This window comes from Antechinus flavipes, chromosome 2, assembly GCF_016432865.1.
Source record: "Antechinus flavipes isolate AdamAnt ecotype Samford, QLD, Australia chromosome 2, AdamAnt_v2, whole genome shotgun sequence".
Lineage (NCBI taxonomy): Eukaryota > Metazoa > Chordata > Mammalia > Dasyuromorphia > Dasyuridae > Antechinus > Antechinus flavipes.
Window position 1 is genome coordinate 492,372,767 of NC_067399.1, and position 22,464 is coordinate 492,395,230.

At 35.7% G+C, this 22,464-nt stretch overlaps 1 protein-coding gene across 1 annotated transcript in view; it reads right to left on the minus strand.

Moving 5' to 3' along the window:
- LOC127550724 (liver carboxylesterase 1-like) overlaps nt 1–1,457 on the minus strand; it is a 50,157-nt gene extending 48,700 nt beyond the window's left edge. Inside the window, exon 1 of the mRNA XM_051979868.1 lies at nt 1,238–1,457. Coding sequence (XP_051835828.1) covers nt 1,238–1,289 — 52 coding nt within the window. The 5' untranslated portion in view covers nt 1,290–1,457. The remainder of the gene's footprint in view (nt 1–1,237) is intronic.
- Nucleotides 1,458–22,464: the final 21,007 nt, after the last annotated feature.

Sequence of the window (22,464 nt, forward strand, 5' to 3'; positions counted from 1 at the left end):
GAAAGCTGCACACACCTTGATTTTCCTATTATAACCCCCAGCTCCATGTGAGCAAATATAAAAAGCAAACTGAATTATCCATGTGATATTTAATATACCCCGATAATGCAAAAACACAAGATCTAGCTATATTAAGTACAATTTATTTTGAATTTAGGTAAGGTGTCAATTTCCCATCTCATTCACTTGTCTGATCCAGCATGAAAGTTTTTACCTCTTTAAATCTGCCCCTGAAAACATTCTTCTATTTCCAACTCTGATTATTTTCCCAGGAAATAATTTTGCTTTATATTGAGAGCTTATCAATCAGCAGCAGACATCTCTTTGCCAGTATAGCTCATTCTGCTCCTTCATAACCTCTCATCCTTTTTCCCTTTTGAAACCTATTATTTGCTGTGAATAGAGTACTCATCCTTGATCACTTTCTAACTCCATTTTTACTTGTCTTATTGAGCAAGACCTTTTTAACTTTTAGCTTTAGCACAAGTAAGTACCTTTGTATTTGAAGAATATAACTTTTCAATAAATTCTATATAATGGCAATGTAAAGGTATACTGGAGCAAAAATTTAACTAGGATTCTATTAATTCTGCCATCAGTAGCTTGATGATTTTGAACAAAAATTTCCCCTTTCTAGTATTCGATTTTGTTCATCGAATGAAAGTGTTAATCCAAATGATATCTAAAGTTCATCTCAACTTTTACCATTCTCTTATTTGAAATATACAAATGATTTGGACAAATGCACAAAATACAAATTTTTCTAGCTATTTCAGAAAGTAGTGTTTTTTTTTCCTTTCTCTGGCATAAGTTATTTATTTCCAACTGCTTCTGTAATCATCAAACTCCATTAGCTTAATTTAGAAGTAGATGATGGTACGTTTTTTACATGGCTCACACTCCCACATATTTGCTCTACCTTATCCCAAGTCAGAAACAGCATCCTGACCTCCCTATATGAAACAGAAATTAACCTAAAAGAAAGTAATCTATGGTATCAGCTATTTCATACAACTAATACCTTAATAAAACTACAGATCTCTTCTTGAAAAAGACTGTCCCAAAGCAAATTCCAAGTTGCATCAGGTAAAACAAACCAAATCAAACAACAATAAAAAAACACAAACCCAGTTCTCACTTAGTTTTCTACCAATATGATATCAAATCTTTTTTATTAATTTTATACCTTTTCTTGTTTAGACATTAAGAGAAAAAAACTAAACAAATAAATCCTTACCCTGCACAGAGGTAGTAGTGAGAAAATAGAGGACCAGGGAAAGCAGCCACATCTTGTCTGCAGTAGTATTTTTTCAACTGCCGGTTACAGGTAACTGATCTGTTTAGCAGGGCTCTTGTGCTGTGAGTTGCACAAGATTTAACTGACTGGCTACCTGACTAACTTACTGACAGACCATAGCCCAAAGGGGTAAAAGTCAAGTCAACTAAAACAAATAAAGATTTACCTTCTTCTAAAATTCTTGGTGAAAATCTATGTTGGTGACTTGAAACTCCACCCACAAATAATTTCCTTTCTTCATTTGCGTGGCTCTAATCCCAAAACTTCTCAGGTTACAACCTCAACTTTCACCTCAGTAAACAAGGCCAAAGTTACATAACTGCATTACAATCCTGAAAACCGATCACAATATCTCACAATATCTGTTTTACAGAGTCGTGGGATCTGGAGGGCAAACATGAGGCTGGGAAAAGTCTAGAACTGACTCCCATGACCACCTATCCATCCTATCTGTGTGATTTTGAAGAATTTCCTAACTTTTAGTCACTGTTCCATTCATTACAAAGGGGCGTTAATTCCTGAATTTATGAGGTCTTTAGTAGAAAAAATCCCAAGGATTTATTAAAGAACATTGAATTTTGACCACAGTCTTAGGAAACAGGAAGCAATCACAATACATGGAAAGTTGCCTGTAAGGAAGCTCAAGTTTAGAGGGCAGATTCACATTTGAAAAACACAAAAAGGCAATGATAGCATAATAGAAATAATCATTCTCATTTCTCTGGCATGTTAAAATTTATAAACCACTTCCCTCACAACTGTGAGATAGTAAGGCAGGTGATACTTCACTTATTTTTTCCTAATAATTTTTTTTCCATTTCCATTTATTCTTTTAAGATTTTTAATTCCAAATTCTCTACATACCCTTCTCCTCTTTCCCTGACATGGCAAGCAATTTGATATAGGTTATTCAGATACAATCATGCAAAATATATTTCCCTATTTTGAAAGAAAATAGACAAAGATGGAAAAAGTGAAAAACTATTATGTTTTAATCTGTATTCAGATTCTAGCAATTCTTTCTCTGGAGATGAATAATATTTTTCATCAGAATCCTTCAAAATTGTTTTGGATTATTGACTAGTTAGAAATAGCTAAGTCATTCACAGTTGTTCATCATACAATATTGCTGTTATTGTGTACAGTGTTCTGATTCTCCTCACTTCACTTAGTTTCAGTTCATGTAAGTCTGTCTAGCTTTTTCTGAAAGCATCATGCTCATCATTTCTTATAACACAACAGTATTCCATCACAATTACATTTCACTAATTAAACTAGTCCCCATTTGATAAGCATCCCCGTCATTTTCTTTTTTTTTTCCCCTGAGGCAATTGGGGTTAAGTGACTTGCTCAGGGTCACACAGCTAAGTGTTAAGTGTCTGAGATCAGATTTGAACTCAGGTCTTTCTGACTTCAGAGCCAGTGCTCTATCCACTGCATCACCTAGCTTCTCCCTCATCACCTTCATTTTCAATTCTTTACTATCACAAAAAGAGCTGTTATAAATATTTTTGAATGTGGTGGCCCTTTTCCTTTGGTCATTTTGAAATATAGACTTACCCATAATTGCTAGATCAAAGGATATGCATGGTTTTGTAGCCCTTTGGTTATAGTTGCAAATTGCTCTCCAGAATGGGTGGATCACATTACTACTTCATCAGCACTGCATTAGTAAATTTTTCCACATTCCCTCCAACATTTGCCATTTTTCTTTTCTTTCAAGTTAGCCAATATGATGAATCTGAGGTGGTAGTTCAGAATTATGGTTTTATTTTGTTTCATTTTGCTTTTGTTACTCTTTTTAAATAGACACAGCAGGAAGAGATGGCTCACACCCCACAACAGTTTAAGCCAGCCAATTCATCCCCCTCAATGAAACTCAACCTCCATGAGGTGCCAAGGAGTATGTCTCTATGGGGTAATACATAAATAGATAAAAAGCTCATAGAGTTCTGGAAACTGTTGATTAGCTAATCTTTTGTAGTTGTTTTAATTTGCATTTCTGTAGTCAAGTGATTTAGAGAAATTTTTCACATGACTATTGATAGTTTTGATTTTTCTCTGAAAATTTTCTTTTTCATATTCTTATTTGTCAATTGAGAAATGACATATTTTTATAATGTTAGCTCAGTTCCCTTTATATTGTATTTGAGAAATGAGGCCTTTATCACAGAAACTTGCAATAAAATTTTGTTCTCTTTCCCAACTCATTTCTTGCTTTCCTTCTAATCTTGGTTGCATTGGTCTTTCTAGTGCAAAAACTTTTTAACATATGACCAAAATTTTCCATCTAACTTCTTCTAATTCTCTTTATTTCTTGTGTAGTCATGAATTCTTTCCTTATCCATAGATTTGAAAGATAAAATATTTCATAATTTTCTTCTGATATTATCCTTTCTGACATTTATCCTTTATATGGAGTGAGATGTTGGTCTGTGCCTTTCCAGAAATTTTTATCAAATAGTGAGTCCTTGTCCCCAAAATTTGGGTCTTTGGATTTATCAAACAAAATTACTATGGTCATTTATTACTATGTGTTGGGTACCTGATCCACTATTCTATTTCTTAGCCAGTACCACATTGACTTGATTATTATCACTTTGTAATACAGTTTGAAATTTGATACTTATAGGTCAACTTTCTTCACAATTTTTTCATTGATTCCCTTGACAATCTTGAACTTTTACTGTTACATATGAATTTTTTTTCTAGCTCTACAAAATGTTTTTGGTAGTTTGGTTGGTACATAATAAACTAAATAAATTAATTTAGGTAGAATTATCATTTTTTAAATAATGGTTTGACCTATGCATGAGCACTTAATACTTTTCCAATTTTTCAGATCTGATTTTTATGTGTGTGTGTGAAATGTGTTTTGTAATTGTGTTATAAATTTTCTGAATTTATCTAAGGAGATAGGCTCCCAAGTATTTTATTTTGTCTACAATTTTTTAAAATTTTAATAGCTTTTTATTTTTCCAAATACATGAAAAGATAGTTTTCACCATTTCTTCTCTCCCTGCCTATGGGCAGTAAACAATCCAATATTAGTTACATATGTACAGTTCTTCTAAACATATTTCCATATTCATCATGCTGCACAAGAAAAATAAGATGAAATGATGAAAAAAAAATGAAAAAGAAAAAAAGCCAAGCAAACAAACTACAAAAACAGCAACAAAAATAAAGGTAAAAAATACTATACTTTGACCCACAAATAGTCCCCATTGTTCTCTCTCTGGATAAAAATGACTCTTTCCATTGGAATTGCCTTGAATCACCTCATTATTAAAAAGAATCAAATCCATCATAGTGGATCATCACATAATCTTGTTGGCATGTATAATGTTCTTAGGGTTCTACTTTAACAAATTGCAGTTTCCTTCCTTATCTCTTAATTAGATCTGTTTTTGCTTTTGCTTTGTTTGAGATCAGGATTGCCACTTGTAGTATTTTTTCCCCCTGACTTGATAGTTCTGAAATTTAGCTATAATGTTCCTTGGAGTTTTTTTTTTTTAAATTTCTTTTCTGACGTAATTGGTAAATTCTTTCAAAGCCTATTTTACCCTCTGATTTCAGATCATTAGGGCATATTTCTTTCATAATTTCTTGAAAAATGATATTCACGTCTTCTGTTAGATTATGCCTTTCAGAGAATTCAGAGAATCATAATTCTCTTGCATCACTCTCATTTCTTTTCACATTTTTTCTTCTACTTCATTTATTTAATTTTAAGCTTCTTTTGGAGCTCTTCCATGAATTCTTTCTGGGTTTGAGGCCATTTCCCATTTTGCTTTGAGGTTTTGCCCATAGGTTTTTTTGACACTGTTGTCCTCTTCTGAATTTATGTCTTGATTCATCTTTCCTGTCACTATAAAAACTTTCTATTGTCAGATTTTTTTTATTGTTGTTTTTGCTCATTTGAGCAGGGGGGAGTTTTTTTTTTCTTTCTTTTAAATTTGAGCTATAGGTCCTGGCTATTTATCTGGTGCTGTGCTGATGTTGCCTTGAGGTCCATAGGGGATCTTCATGTCTGGTATTGCCCTGATGAGGTGGGGTGGAGAGTGGAGGTCATAGAGGTCTGGCAGCTTATCTAGAGCTGGACTGAGGTCCTACTGGAATGTTTCTGCATTTCCCTAGGATCATACTGAAGCACTTAATTGGTCTGACCTCTGCAGGCTCCCTCTGCCTAGGCATATGCTGAAACTTGACAGGACAAGAGGTAGTGGCTGCCTATTTGTTTAGGTATCTGAAGGCTTGTAGGATTGGTGTCTCCAACAGTTTGCCTGGGGCTGTATGAAGCATGGATCTGGCCAATGCAGGATGCATGTGTGCTCATGGCTACACTGAAGCATGGAAGATCTGACCCTGGAAAGTGCTTATTTGCCTGAGGCTACACTGAAGCACATTTGGGTTCTAAGAAGTGGAATCTGCTGGTTCCCTTGCCTATATAAAGTGGATCATTCTGATGTTGGTGTATGCTTATTATACCAAACTGGGACTCAGCATCTCTTGCTGGTGTGCCAAAAATGGGTTGAGCTTCTGACTTGCTGGGAGACTTCCTGTACTGAACTCTAATCCCAAACCCTATTTCCTCAAGTAAATCAGCTCTTTTTTGCTGATCTCAAAGTTTCTGGGCCAAAAAAATTGTTTCACTACATCTTTTTGCTGGTCAGCTGCTCCAGAATTTGTTTTGGAAAGCTATTTTATGATTGTTTGATAGTGAATATGGGAGAGTTATAGCAATTTAATGTTTGCTCCACCATCTTCATTCCCAGACCCATTCTCTCTATATACATATTTTTAAATATTAGATGCTTAACAGAAGTATCAGATGTATTTTTCCAGTTTACTATTATGCTTCTTTTTGTTGCTTCATTGATTTTGTGTACCAAAAGTTTTTGATTTTGCAAAATCAAAATTAACTGTTATCTATTTTATGGTTCATTTTATCACCTGTTTTATTAAGAGTTCTCTCCCTAGTCAGAACTATAAAAGTTATATCACGTGGTTCTCTTGTAATGTTTTTAATGGTATAATGTGTAATAGACAAATTACATATCTATGGTCTTCAGTCCTCTCTCCCCTCCTTATTTCCATTTGTCTTTGGAGACTTAATTAGCTGTTATTATTAAATTAACCTGAGTTTTTTGGCCCATGGGCAACATAATACTCTCGGATCCATAATGTCTTTTGTTCTATTTTTTTAATTTTATTTTATTTTTAATTTGTGGATTAAAACAAGCATTTCCATAACAGTACAATAAAAAGATGATTACACACGAAACTGCATATTTGCTATGCACAACTTGATATTCTTTTTGAATATACAAAATTATCATGTAAATTTCTTTTATTCACCTTTTTTCCTTCCCCACCCATTGCCCTAGAGAGCTACCATTATACACAGATAAGTATACAAATATAAAATTATTCTTTACATACTTCTATTTATCAGTTCTTTCTTTGGATTCAGATAACATCTTTGTTCATATGTCCTTTATAGTTAATTTTCATATCTATAATATACAAAATAGCTTTTTTGTTCAGTCATTCTTAGAACAACATTGCTCTTACTGTATATGATCTTCTATTTTTTTAGAATCTGTATCAAAATAAAATGTGCTTTTGTCAATCACAATAACTCAGAGCCCATAATTAGAAAATTCCTAATACTTAGAGAGTTTGGTTCTTTTAATTTAAATATTTGCTTATTTCCAGCTGCCAACTGACCTTTTTTGTTTGTTTGTTTTAGTCAAAAATCAGTATATAAAAAAATCTTAGCTAAAAGCACTAAGCAAAATACATTACAATTCCTGTTACTAGAAATCAGGGGAAGAAGTTGGGAGAAAGCAGATCTTTTTACCCACTGTTCAAGAGATGACTATAACTGATGATTTTGGACATTCTTCCATCTTGATACAGCTAGATGGTATAGTACTTAGAGCCCTGGCTTTGGAATCAGGAAGACTTGAATTCATAGCTGGCTAATAAATTCCATTTAATTTCTGTTGAGTTCAGTTCCCTAAACTGGAAAATGAGAATTATAATAACAGCACCTATTTCCCAAGATTGGTATGAGGATCAAATATGATAGTATTTATAAAGTGTTTAGTAAATAAGTACCTACTTGTTTATTATATGTATATATGTATATATATATATATACATATATATATTTGTGTATATCTATATATCTGAAATGACTATAGAAATCTAATAGCCCCCCTCCATCTCTTTCCCCTGTGGTAATTCTATCTTTTTTTTTTTTCACTCTTGCTTCAGCTTCTTCTGGATTTTTCCTATTACTCTTGTTCCAGATTTTTTTCCAGCTAAGGTCATGCCCTGGGCTGGTCTAAGAACACTGTGTCCCTACTGCTGCTCCTCAGTTTTGGAAGTCTATATACGTACTTTTCATTCCATGTGTCACAGATGGTATGTGTTGTTTTAAAAACTCGGGTATAATTCAAGTAAATTTTGAATACTTAATTTGAATACTTTGCCTGATTAAAAAGTCCACATCACTGGATTTGTTATCCAAAATCTTTGGTATTCTTGGCCACAAATTTTTGGTTGCCTTATCTGTGAGAATACACAAAACAGCTTATCAGAAAGTTCTATTTCTATAAAAAAAAATATTACGTGCTTTCTTTTCCTCCCTAAGGATTTTTATGTTATAGATTCCATTGTGACACCCTTTGGAGTTTGTTATACATCTATAAATCAAAAGAGGATAGAGTTAATAATTTAGTTCATAATACTTTTTATTTTGGGATAATTTACAACATTGATGATGTTTATATATGGTTTTTGAAGTTAATATGGCTCATATTGGGATCTTTATATATGGTTTAGTGACCCTATTTATATTTAAGTTTGACACCACTAATGGAGACTTTACAGGTTTGAGGAAAAGTGGGATCTATAAGAGGGGAGGTCTCCTCTCAGAAAAGGGACCAGAGTTTTCCTGGCTGTCAAGAAACTTGAATACAACACAGAGAAAATTTTTGCTGTTTTTATACTTTAGTTTTTGTTTGGTCAACTTAAATAAAACTTGTCCGGAAACAAAACCTATATTATTCTTGGTGCTTACAGAGAAAACATGCTCATTTGGAGAGTTTGTAAGATGACTAAGGAAACCCATGGTGAGATCAGTGAGACTTCCAAACTGTGCTGATTCTATTGTAACAGAAGCCAGGACCCAAATCTCTGTCTCTCTCTTGTCTCTGTCTCTGTGTCTCTATCTTTTTTTCTGTCTTTATCTCTCTCTCTGTCTCTGTTCTCTTTCTGTCCCTGTCTCTATCTCTATCTTTGTCTCTGTCTGTGTCTGTGCCTGTCTGTCTGTTTGTCTCTCTCTTTCTTCATCAGTGCATAGAACAAATAATAGCAACTATTTCATCAAATTGAGGGCTGTCCAGACTGAGAGGGCAAGACAGATATATCTCTTTAGTAATGACAGAATTTCCTCCGTGAATCACTACATAGAACTCACTGTGATTATTGCCTGAGAATGTATGAGTTAAAGAAGGATAGCCAAGTTTAGAAGTTACTGTGAAAAGCAAAGCAAGAATTAGGTCAGAAAAGGTGTGGACAGCTCTCCTTACAGAGAAGTTCAGGTTTTCTCTGATGGGGGTCTTCTGAGGACAGACAGAAGTAAGGTGCCATTCATTTTCCTAATTAAACAAGAAGAACCTTATAGTAAGAAGAAACAATAGTCCTTTAATAACCCTTTTCCAGTCATTTTCCTTTAAAACAACAACAACAACAACACTGGGACTCCCTATCTCATCCATTTTCAAGTACAGATGCAATCTCAAAATCTTTATCTTCATATTTAGAAAGCTGTCATATGGAACAACTGTGAAAGAGAAAATATTGTAGGAAGTATTTTGTTGTTGTTGTTCAGGTGCAGATTAGACCAGATGACCTCTGAAGATCCTTCCAACCCTTAGATTCTCTGACAATTCTGAGTTTAGCACTTCAGAGGCAATACTGATCCTGGTACAAGAAATGAATAGGATAGTAGATTTCATTCCAAAATGAACAAAAATAAAGCTACGAAAACATGTTTAAAATGTAATGAGCTACTTTGTGAACTTCCCATCACTGGAAATCTTCAAATACAAATGGAGTGATATGAGTGACTTGGTAGATGAAATTTGTGTACTGAGTAGGAAGTCAGATTAGATGGTCCCTCACTACTTTAATATAATATGATTCTAAGATAATTATTCAGTTCTTTCTAGTTGTCTGCTAATTAAATCATGCCTTTGGACAAAGACATACAAGGAAAATGTTTTGGTTTTTTGCTTGAAGTTAATATATTTTAAAATTACTGTAAATTTGCACTAAATTTGATCCTGAGAAAGAAGATGAAACAAGATTTAAGTTTGGTTTTTAGCAATTTTCAAAGTAAAATTTGATAATGTAATTGTGTTCTAATATTCTTTCAATTTTTTTGAAAAACAAGTGTCAGTTTTTTTTTTTTCTCCTGCTAATCATTTCTGTGTCATACTGCTAAAAGAGATATCTTTCAAGGTCTTTGCCATGGAGGCCAGAGAATTGGATTTGGAGGAGGTCTCTTGAGACCCATTTGACCATCTCATTTTATAGAGGAAGAAACTGAAGACCAGGAAAGTGAAGTGATTTGTCCAAGGTCACACAGAAAATGAATATCACAGATGAAATTCCAAACCAGGTCTTCTGATATGACTGCTATTTTCTTTCTAATATATTCTTTTTTTTCTTCCCTGTCTTTCTGTCTGTCTCTTTCTCTGTCTCTCTCTCTTTTTGTCTATCTCTCTCTCTGTGTGAGTGTGTGTGTGTGTGTGTGTGTGTGTGTGTGTGTGTGTGTGTATGTATGTCTCTCTCTCTCTCTGGCAGTTGAGGCTAAGTGACTTGCCCAGGGATACACAGCTAGTAAGCATTAAATGTCTGAGACCAGATTTGAACTCAGGTCCTCCTGATTTCAGTGCTCCATCCTCTGTGTCATCTAGTTACCCCTCTAGCATATTCTTAACAGATACATTCAAGTAGTATTTATTAAATATCTATAGTTCTCAGAACACTAGATTTGGTTCAAAGGAATATAAGGTATTTTAAGTAAAACATGGTAATATCCTCTGAGATCCTACAGTCTAATAATAGGATAAGACACAAATTCAAATGATGATAATAAAGCAATGTTATATAAAAGAGTTAAAAAAAATCATGAAATAAAGTTATTTATGATCACGAAGGGTGAGGTGGTCATGGCTATCTACTGAATAGTTTAGGTAATTCTACTTAGAGGAAATAGTATTTGAATTGATTTTCAAAAGATAGTTAAGAATTTAGCAGATCAAAAAGGGAAGAAAAAATTATAGGCATAGGAATAAAGAAGTAGGATTAGGAGAGATTCTATAATTACAAGAATAAAAATAACTATTGATGATATAAACACTCTGAAAAGCAATCTGGAACTGTGCCTCAAAGGCTGTAAAACTGTGCATACTCCTATTAGATCTTTATTCCAAAGAGATTTAAAAGAAGGAAAAGGACCTACTTTCCAAAAATATTTATAGCAGTTCTGATAAAAAATTGGAATTGAGGGAATGCCCATCAATTAGGGGATGGCTGAACAAGTTATAGTACATGATTTTGATGTGATACTATTATAAGTCATGATGAGCAGGAAGGCTTTTAGCCAGTAGAAATGTTGCAACCCTTCAATTGTGTAAAAAAGGCTTTAAGTCTGTAGTGCCACAAAGCATATAAGATTTCCTCATTCTATCAACTATTTATATTTATGGATATATTGAGACAGAAGTGTGAAACTCCCAATTGGGGAATCTATATATCATCCTGTCCAGATCAGATCTTATGGGACTGAAGAAGCTGATCCCCCTTTTCTGGAGTGCAGCACACAGCAGAGACTTCAACACATAGTTTGGAATCAGACTTATGTGTCTCTCATAATGACTCTCATAATCACCATATGCATGGGGGATACCCTAAACCGAAGTAGTGGGGAAATAATCAAAAGTGAATGACTAGGTTTGGAAAATCACATTATCATTCACTCCTATAGAGAGATATTATAATAGAAATAAGAACGTATCATAATGCTACAGTGCTGACATGTTTGGGAATGATTATGCTTTCATGTGGGGAGAAATTGGCAAGGTGACAATAGCAAAGGAAGGAAGTGCAAGGTTTCTGAAAACATAGGAAGTAAGGTTAATACCAGTTTTGTGTTTGTTATTATGAAGCCTTCATTTAATGTTACTTATGCGTGTGTGGGATGGGGCAAGGAGGGGTGTGGCAAAACCCCCTTTCCCAATTAACTAATCAGACTGTTTAGGACCATGCCTAAGTGAAGGGGCGGGTCAATTTTCCGAGATCCTCCACAGCTGTGAATTGTAACACTTGAAGGAGTTGCAAAGCAGCCTTTGCAGACATTCCTTGGGGATTGGGAATGAAATAAATTGGAGCAAGAGGGAAGAGGAAGGAGGTCAGACAATACATCTGCCTCTCAGTCTCCTTGTATCATCATCATCCTCTCACGTGACAAGATCCATTCTACAGGTCTGAGTTAGATCTCCAGCAGCCACTGGCAGGTGGCTCTCGTATCACAACAAGAGACATTTTCAGGTACAAAGAGAAAGCATTTATTTAATCCCTGCAGAGAGAGACCCAGACACACCTAGTAGCCATCCCAACTCCAGCATGTGCACCTGGAACCTGGCCAGCTTCCAGCTTGTCCAATATTTAAAAGCAAATGACCTGAACCTTCTCATTGAATAGACTAAAAGGATGTAACCATCCTTGACCAATGTCATATCGCTTCCTGCAACTTCCTGTATCCCAGGGTTCAAAGTTCATCCCTTAATGTAAAAAAAAAAAAAATACCCTGGCATGGATTCTGTCAATATAAAGTTATTATTAAATAAAATAAAATAAAATAAAATATTAAAAAAAAAGTTCATCCCTTCAGAGATCATCTAATCCTCACTCCCCCCAGGGTCCCAGTTCTGGGAACAGGGATCATATGACTCAATCCTGAGAAATATTTCATTCAAATAATTCCATTTTCTTTTTTATCTGTTTGAGGATTTCTTACCCCAATAAATACATCTTCCTCTAAAGCATCTCTGTGATCTAGGCCTTCTGGCTGGTCACTAACTGTAATCTGCCCACTAGCATTTAGAGTCAACACCTGCACATCAGTGGAAGCTTTCAGTAACCACTTTAACTACTCCTGAACTCAGCTAAATCTTGAACTACTCTAATGATTAAGTCCATAAGTAAGGGGATGACAGGATATTGCTGCTTAAAACAATGATCAGGAATCAGATCCCGCATCCACCAACTCCTACTATCTGTCTTGGAAACCCATTCATCCCAGAACAGATTGGCATCTGGCAGCCATAGAACTACTGCATTGTGGAGGTCCTGGGGGCCTCAGGGCCATTGTCACATTATTCCCACCTCATGCAGTCCAGACCCATTTTGGGAAAAGGGACGAAGGTCTCATCTTCTGGAACTGCTTCAGGCTGACAAGGGATGAATAGCTGGCCCTACCCAAAGTGTCCTGGACTGAAGAAGGGAGATCAGTGAGCTGCAGGCAGCAGCAGCATCTGGTGCTGAATGTCAGAATCAGGTTTCAAGTAATTTCAAGTTGACCAGTGGTTGGAATTTCATGACTCAGAGTCTGGAAGAAGCAACTCTCACAAGTGAGTAAAAGTGAAAGAATAAACAAAGGTAGAGTTAATATAGAGTTTACTAGGGATAGTAACCAGGAAACCCATCCAGAAGAAGGCTGGGGGGCAGATGAGGCTATCATAAATGCCTCTCATCCAAACAGCTTTCCTAGGATAGATACCAAAGAATGTTTTCCCCAAATTCTTGCTTTTGTTTCCTCTAAGGAGTAGGTACAATGGGTAGAATATGTGCCCTTCAGTGAGTATGATCTCTTTGATAAATAAGTCAGGGGTCTAAGATTAGGGTTCCAGAGACCCCCAAGGACTTAGCCCCACCTTCCATCAACATACAGTGTAAAAGACTCTAGGCATATTAGTTTAACTTTTAGGGTCCAAAAAAAAAAAAAAAGAAAAGAAAAACTTTGCCTAATCAGGGTGTGATAATATTGCCTGTTTTCTCTCAATGAACAAAAGACAAAGGGGGTCCCAAATACTTGAGTGAAGTAGGTCATTAGATAAAAAAGACTCTAGTCCCAGGAAGCAAAAAAATTAAAAGAAGTTATAGCAGCAACCAGAAAGTCCTCCAAGGCTGGGCTGCAAATTAAAATATCTGTATACTTGTATTTTCCACTGACCACTTGCTCTTTTTACAGACATTTGCTATAAGAAGAAAAATCAGGAACTTGATTTTCTTACAGCAATTTTACTTCAGGCAACTGTCCTAATTTTTAACAATTTCACCTTAAGCTAGACTCAAGAATAATCAGGTGGGTTCTCATTCTAAAGAAAATCACTAGGAAATTGAGTCAGAAGGATCCTAACTTCAGCAGAAGCCAAGATCGTCTTTCTAATTCTTTCCCAGATACTAACTTTCACCTGTAACAGCTTCTTCCGAGTAGCTTATGGCATATTCCTTTCAGATGGTGAAGCACTGGTTTGATGATCTATCCAGATAGTCATACCTGAATTTAAAACTCCAAATAAATATCAGCTGCAGTCCCAAAAGATTTTATCTGCTGACACAAGAGGTGGAGCCAAGATGGCAGAGAAGGCACACACGACTCTCTAAGCTCCTCTCATTACCCTCATAACCAACTATTTAATTCAGCCTCAAAAATAGCTCTCCACTGCTTAAATTCATGAAGATTAGAAGCACTACAACTTACCAGCCAAAGTCAATCTGGAAGATCACCAGGAAAGGTTTGTCCTGAGGAGCCAGGAACAGACCAGTACAGGCAGCAAGAGACTGGTGTCCTGAGCAGACCAGGGGTGGGGATGATCTCTGTGGCTAGAGAAGTTATAGAGATGATTCTGCTATAGGCTGACTGCTCTGCCTTGACTACAAAGCAGTAAACTGGCAGAGAAATTAAAGCCTAAAACAGAGGGGACTCTAAAAAATGCCAGAACCTAATGAGATCTGGCTGTAACCACTCAAACCCGGAAGTGACTCAGGCAGACTTTACAGCAGCCCTGTAGCCACATCCTGCAGTTCGGGGCTTTTGCGGGGGCAGCTATAAATCTGCATGGCAGCGGGGCACAGCCTGGGCAGCCTCTAATCGGCAGAGTGGGGGGCTTGGCCTGGGGCAATAGAACTTCCCCAGCAGACTGTGCTTCCGGGGCAGACACTTCCAGTCCCTGCAAATCCATTCACTGCTCAACTGCTAACACCCACAGCCCCAGGGCAGGCTTTGGCTTGGGAAGTGAAACTCTCACTGCTCAGGGTCTAGCCCCAGAGCAGTCGTTATCTTATAGGGGTGTGTGTGTGGGGGGGGGGGGGTTCTTTGCAGGGCACTTTCCCAGCTCTGCCCTGCAGACCTGAGTTACTCCCTGGTGGGGAACTCTTTCCCAGAGCACTCCAGTACCTTGCTGCCTTTTGTACCCGGCTGGCAGGATACCTACCCATCCATACACCTTTCACTGCTCTGCAGAGGAAGCTGGTAACCTCCTGACTCTGAAAGTAGAGCCTTACAGGCTTTAACAAGATGAATAAAAAAATCAAACGAACGATTGATAGTTTCTATACAGAAAGAGAACAGCTTTTCAACGCTGAAGAAATTAATAGCAGACAGTCTCCAGACAATTATTGGTCCCCAATACAAAAGGCTCTCCTAGAGGAGACTATTAAAAACCTTAAAAGAGAACTAGAAGAGAAATGGAGAAAGGAAAGAGAAGCTATGCAAGAGAGTACAGAAAAGGCATATAACTCACTAAAAGAAAAATTTGATAAAGTGGAAAAAGAACTGAAATGTGAATTGGAAAAGGTAAAAAAACTCCCAAGAAGTACAGGGAAACAGAATTTGTGAATTGGAAAAATAAAATAACTCATTTAAAAAAAAATTAGTGAAATGGAAAAAAAAATTCCATAGAGCAAAACAACTCAATTGGACATATGCAAAAAGAAGTAAAAAAAGCTAATGAAGAAAATAATTCACTAAAAATCAGAACTGAACAAATAGAAATGACTGATTCATTGAGACATCAAGAATCAGTCAAACAAAACCAAAAAAAAAATGGAAGATTGGGGAAAAAAATGTCAAATATACTTGGAAAAACAACAGACCTGGAAAAGAGATGTAGGAGAGATAACCTGAGGATCATTGAACTGTCCGAAAATTATGATGAAAAAAAGAGCCTAGATACTATTTTACAGGAAATCATCAAAGAGAACTGCCCAGAAGTAATAGAACCGGAAGGTAAAATAGGCATTGAAAGAATTCACTGAACACCTTCTGAAAAAGACCCTAAAATAAAGACCCCGAGGAATATTGTGGCCAAACTTCAGAATTTTCAGATTAAAGAAAAAAATTTACAAGCAACCAGGAAAAAACAGTTCAAATACTGAGATGCCACAATAAGGGTCACGCAAGATCTGGCTGCCTCAACATTAAAGGATTGAAGGGCCTGGAATCAGATATTCCAAAAGGCTAAAGAGCTTGGAATACAGCCAAGAATAAACTACCCAGCTAAACTGAGTATTTTTTTTTCCATGGAAGAAGATGGACATTTAATGAAACAGAGGAATTCCATTTGTTTCTAAAGAAAAAAACAGACTTAAGCAAAAAATTTGATCTCCAACAACAGGACTCAAGAGAAGTAGAAAAAGGTAAAAGGAACTCTTGAGAACTGTATTTCGATTGTGGATATACATAAAAGCCATGTATATAATTTGATTTTACCAATATAACATAAAAAAGGGAAGTAGAAATGGTATGGGGATAGTGTCAGAAAAAGGGAAAAGGGGAGATAAAAAGAGGGAAACTACATGCAACGATGAGGCAAAGGAAACCTATCATATCTGAGGAAACTTAGAGAGGGGGAGAAACATTGTGTGAATCCTACTCCCATCAGAGTTGGCTCAAAGAGGAAATAATTGACATATTTGTTTTACAGAGATTATTCTCTCACTACATTAAAAAGTGGGAGAGGAAAAGGAAAAAGGAAAAAGTGTAATAAGGGAAGGGTACAAGACAAGGGAAGGGATTCAATGGGAGGAGGGAGGGATACTAAAGAGGGAGAGCTGCGTGACGCAAGTGGGACCAATAAGTTTAATACTAGGGAAGAAGGGAAGGAGGGCAAGAAAAAGAAAAGTATAATCTGGGGATATTAGGATGGCAGGAAATACAGAATTAGTAATTTTAACCATAAATGTGAATGGGATGAACACTCCCATAAAGAGGAGGTGGATAGCAGACTGGATCAAAAGCCAGAACCCTACAATATGTTGTTTACAGGAAACACATTTAAAACAGGGAGACACATACAAAGTAAAGGTAAAAGGCTGGAGCAGAATCTATTATGCTTCAGGTGAAGTAAAAAAAGCAGGGGTAGTCATCCTTATCTCAGATCAAGCAAAAGCAAAAATTGATCTAATTAAGAGATAAGGAAGGAAACTATATCTTGCTAAAGGGTACTATAGACAATGAAGCAATATCAGTATTAAACATATATGCACTAAGTGGTATAGCATCTAACTTCCTAAAGGAGAAGTTAAGAGAGTTGCGAGAAGAAATAGACAGCAAAACTATAATAGTGGGAGATATCAATCTTGCACTCTCAGATTTAGATAAATCAAATCACAAAACAAATAAGAAAGAAATTAAAGAGGTAAATAGAATATTAGAAAAATTAGGTATGATAGATCTCTGGAGAAAACTGAATGGTGACAGAAAGAAGTATACTTTCTTCTCAGCAGTTCATGGAACCTACACACAAATTGGTCATATATTAGGACATAAAGACCTCAAAATTAAATGCAGGAAGGCAGAAATAGTAAATGCTTTCTTTTCAGATCACAATGCAATAAAAAGTACATTCAACAAAAAGTTAGGTGTAAATAGAACAAAAAGTAATTGGAAACTAAATAATCTCATCTTAAAGAATGATTGGGTGAAACAGCAAATTATAGACACAATTAATAATTTCACTCAAGATAATGACAACGGTAAGACATCATACCAAAATTTATGGGATGTAGCCAAAGAGGTAATAAGAGGAAATTTTATATCCTTAGAGGCTTACTTGAATAAAATAGAGGAAGAGATCAATGAATTGGGCCTGCAACTTAAAAAGCTAGAAAAAGACCAAATTAAAAACCCCCAATCAATTACTAAACTTGAAATTCTAAAATTAAAAGGAGAAATTAATAATATAGAAAGTAAAAAAACTATTGAACTAATAAATAAAACTAAGAGTTGGTTTTATGAAAAACCAATAAAATTGATAAACCTTTGGTAAATCTGATTAGAAAAAGGAGAGAGGGAAATCAAATTAGTAGTCTTAAAAATGAAAAGGGAGAAATTTCCACCAACGAAGAGGAAATTAAAGAAATAAAGAAAATAATGAAATTTGCCTAACTTTATGCAAATAAATTTGATAAACTAAGTGAAATGGATGACTATCTCCAAAAATATAGGCTTCCCAGATTATCAGAGGAGGAAGTAAATTGCTTAAATAGTCCATTTCAGAAAAAGAAATAGAACAAGCTATTAATCAACTCCCTAAAAAAAAATCCCTGGGACCAGATGGATTTACATGTGAATTCTACCAAACATTCAAAGAACACTTAGCCCCAATGCTTTATAAACTATTTGAAAAAATAGGGAATGAAGGAGTCCTACCAAATTCCTTTTATGACACAGACATGATACTGATACCTAAACCAGGTAGGTTGAAAACAGAGAAAGAAAATTATAGACCAATCTCCCTAATGAATATTGATGCTAAAATCTTAAATAAGATATTAGCAAAAAGACTCCAGAAAATCATCCCCAAGATAATACACCACAATCAAGTAGGATTTATACCAGGGATGCAGGGCTGGTTCAATATTAGAAAAAACTATTAGCATAAATGATTATATCAATAACCAAATTAACAGAAACCATATGATCATCTCAATAGATGCAGAAAAAACATTTGATAAAATCAAACATCCATTCCTATTAAAAACTCTTGAGAGTATAGGAATAAATGGACTTTTTCTTAAAATAATCAGGAGCATCTATTTAAAACCAGCAGTAAGCATCATATGTAACGGGGACAAAATGCAACCATTCCCAATAAGATCAGGAGTGAAACAAGGTTGCCCACTATCACCATTACTATTTAACATTGTATTAGAAATGCTAGCTTCGGCAATAAGAGTTGAGAAAGAGATTAAAGGAATAAGAATAGGCAATGAGGAAACCAAATTATCACTCTTTGCTGACAATATGATGGTATACTTAGAGAACCCCAGAGACTCTACTAAAAAGTTATTAGAAACAATCCACACCTTCAGCAAAGTTGCAGGATACAAAATAAACCCACATAAGTCATCAGCATTCTTATATATCACTAACAAAACCCAACAGAGTTACAAAGAGAAATTCCATTTAAAGTAACTACTGATTGTATAAAATATTTAGGAATCTATCTGCCCAGGGAAAATCAGAAACTTTATGAGCAAAACTACAAAACACTTTCCAAACAAATTAAGTCTGATCTAATCAACTGGAAAAATATTAAATGCTCTTGGATTGGGCGAGCAAATATAATAAAGATGACAATACTACCTAAATTAATCTATTTATTTAGCGCTATACCAATCAGACTCCCAAAAACTATTTTGATGACCTAGAAAAAATAACAACAAAGTTCATATGGAAAAACAAAAGGTCAAGAATTTCAAGGGAATAAATGAAAAAAAAAAAAAAATCAAATGAAGGTGGCCTAGCTGTACCAGATCTAAAATTATCTTATAAAGCAGCAGTTACTAAAACCATCTGGTATTAGCTAATAGACTAGTTGATCAATGGAATAGGTTAGGTTCAAAGGACAAAACAGCCAATAACTTTAATAATCTAGTGTTTGACAAACCCAAAGACCCCAGTTTCTGGGATAAGAATGCACTATTTGACAAAAATTGCTGGGAAAATTGGAAATTAGTATGGCAGAAATTAGGCATTGACCCACACTTAACACCGTATACCAAGATAAGGTCAAAATGGGTTCATGACCTAGGCATAAAAAAATGAGATTATATATAAATTGGAAGCACATAGGCTAGTTTACCTCTCAGACCTATGGAACAGGGAGGAATTTATGACCAAAGAAGAACTAGAGATCACTATTGACCACAAAATAGAAAATTTTTATTATAACAAATTGAAAAGTTTTTGTACAAACAAAACAAATGCAGACAAGATTAGAAGGGAAACAATAAATAGGGAAAACATTTTTACAATCAAAGGTTCTGATAAAGGCCTCATTTCCAAAATATATAGCGAATTGACTCTAATTTATAAGAAATCAAACCATTCTCCAATTGATAAATGGTCAAAGGATATGAACAGACAATTCTCAGATGAAGAAATTAAAACTATTTATAGCCATATGAAAATATACTCCAAATCATTATTAATCAGAGAAATGCAAATTAAGACAACTGTGCGATACCACTACACACCTGTCAGATTGGCTAGAATGACAGGGACAGATAATGCGGAATGTTGGAGGGGATGTGGGAAAACAGGGACACTGATACATTGTTGGTGGAATTGTGAACACATCCAGCCTTTCTGGAGAGCAGTTTGGAACTATGCTCAAAAAGTTATCAAACTGTGCATACCCTTTCATCCAGCAGTGTTTCTACTGGGCTTATATCCCAAAGAGATACTAAAGAAGGGAAAGGGACCTGTATGTGCCAAAATGTTTGTGGCAGCCCTGTTTGTAGTGGCTAGAAGCTGGAAAATGAATGGATGCCCATCAATTGGAGAATGGCTGGGTAAATTGTGGTATATGAACGTTATGGAATATTATTGCTCTGTAAGGAATGACCAGCAAGATGAATACAGAGAGGACTGGCGAGACTTACATGAACTGATGCTGAGTGAAATGAGCAGAACCAGGAGATCATTATATACCTCAACAACGATACTGTTTGAGGATGTATTCTGATGGATGTGGATCTTTTCAATAAAGAGAGCTAATTCAGTTCCAATTGATCAAGGATGGACAGAAGCAGCTACACCCAAAGAAAGAATACTGGGAAATGAATATAAACTGCTTGCATTTTTGTTTTTCTTCCCAGGTTATTTATACCTTCTGAATCCAATTCTCCCTGTGCAACAAGAGAACTGTTTGGTTCTGCACACATATATTGTATCTAGGATATACTGTAACCTATTTAACATGTAAAAGACTGCTTGCCATCTGGGGGAGGGGGTAGAGTGAGGGAGGGGAAAAATTGGAACAGAAGTGAGTGCAAGAGATAATGCTATAAAAAATTACCCTGGCATGGGTTCTGTCAATAAAAAGTTATTTAAAAAAAAGATTTTATCTCCTACAGCAATTATTAATCAAAGCTTCAGATGAATCTAGCTTTCAAGGATCACAGTAAGAGATTCATCCTAGAAAGTTCACAGCTTTTATAGCTTATCTTTCATATCTAAGTAGATGGTTCTAAGTTCAGCATTACACATATCATTTTGCTTTTAAAATATCCAATACATAGAAAAATTCTAAAATGCACATTATCCATAACAGAAACAATTTTAAAGGGACAAAAGCAAAAATTATTATTCTCAGAGTCCCTTTAAATAATGATACAACTTTAAGATGATTTAATATAATCAGTTAAAACTCACACAGAATATCCTATTTCCACATAAAAGAACCTTTCAGATTTAATATCAATAATCTCTTCATTCTTAAAAAAAATAAACTTTTGGAAATAACCCTATCAAATCATCAGATCAGATTAAAATTATGCTCTAGGTTTGTTGTTATTGTTATTATTATATTCCTTAAACAAGGACACCATTATGCATTTAAATAAACATTAAATAATTTGCTGAAGACAGATGGAATACCTTAGTAGAAATAAATTGCTTTCAGAAAACTTAAGGTTCCAACAAATCTGCTCTTAGAGTAGCTATAGACTTGTAAAATAAAAATAAACATTCAGTTATTAACACTATGTAAATATAGCCTGTTCCTTTAAATAGTACAAGTAATGTTTCAACCATCAAGGAGGATTATTAAAAAAAAAAAAAAAAAAAGCAGCAGCTGTATCATGCTTAATGGGGGAAGGGGATTAGATTGTCATCTGACAAAGCCCTTTCCACGTGGCCACCCTTCTCCCCACTCCACATGACATTTCTCCCAACTCCACCATGTTTCCCCACCCCCACTTCTCACAGCTAACCTTTTTAAGATGCTAAGTCCCCCAGGATTCAATTTGTCAGCTAATGTCAGGCCCCAACCTCATGGTGTATCTCCTTTCCTATGGCAAATCCAATAGGGGATTGCACCTTTTTGTCCCCTATTTCTGGCAAGCCATTTTTCTCTTTCTTCTTCCTTCTCTCATGCCATCTCTTCCCATCCCATTTCTATTGATCTCCTTCTGTACAAAGACAAATACAGACAAAAATCACATGGAAGAAACCAGCCCTCTCCACTTTCCCATATTCGACAGAAATACCCAAGTGCACTTTTTTTTTTTCCTTTTTGCTCCAAAGATATAAGTTGGACTGCTCCCTCTCAGAGCATCCAACCTCACCTCCTGGTCTCCAGCAAATGCACAGCAGACCCCCTAAGGTGGCTTGGCAAGCCAGGGTCAGAAGGATTTGCCTACCTTCCTAGTCAACCACAGAGCATCTCCATCCTGTGCCATTTACAGAACTCCTTAATCTGGCTCTCACCCCTTAATCTGGATCACCCAAGGCTTAATGATCCCAGGACCCACTAGAATAGTTTAAGGGAATATTAACAGATAGTGTTTCTAGGATCATGTATGCATAAGTTACCTGGCTCTTTCTTATCTGGGCTTCATCTTAGAAGACTTGTGTGCCCTCTGTTTGTATCTGAGTGTCTCTACCTAGGCCCATTCTTCATAGAGAGAGAAACTGAGAGTCTGATCTCAAGGTTTGTTGGAGAATCCAACCTGGTGCCTACCTGGAATCAGGGACCCACGCCATCTCTCTGGGAATTCAGATCCCAGGCCTG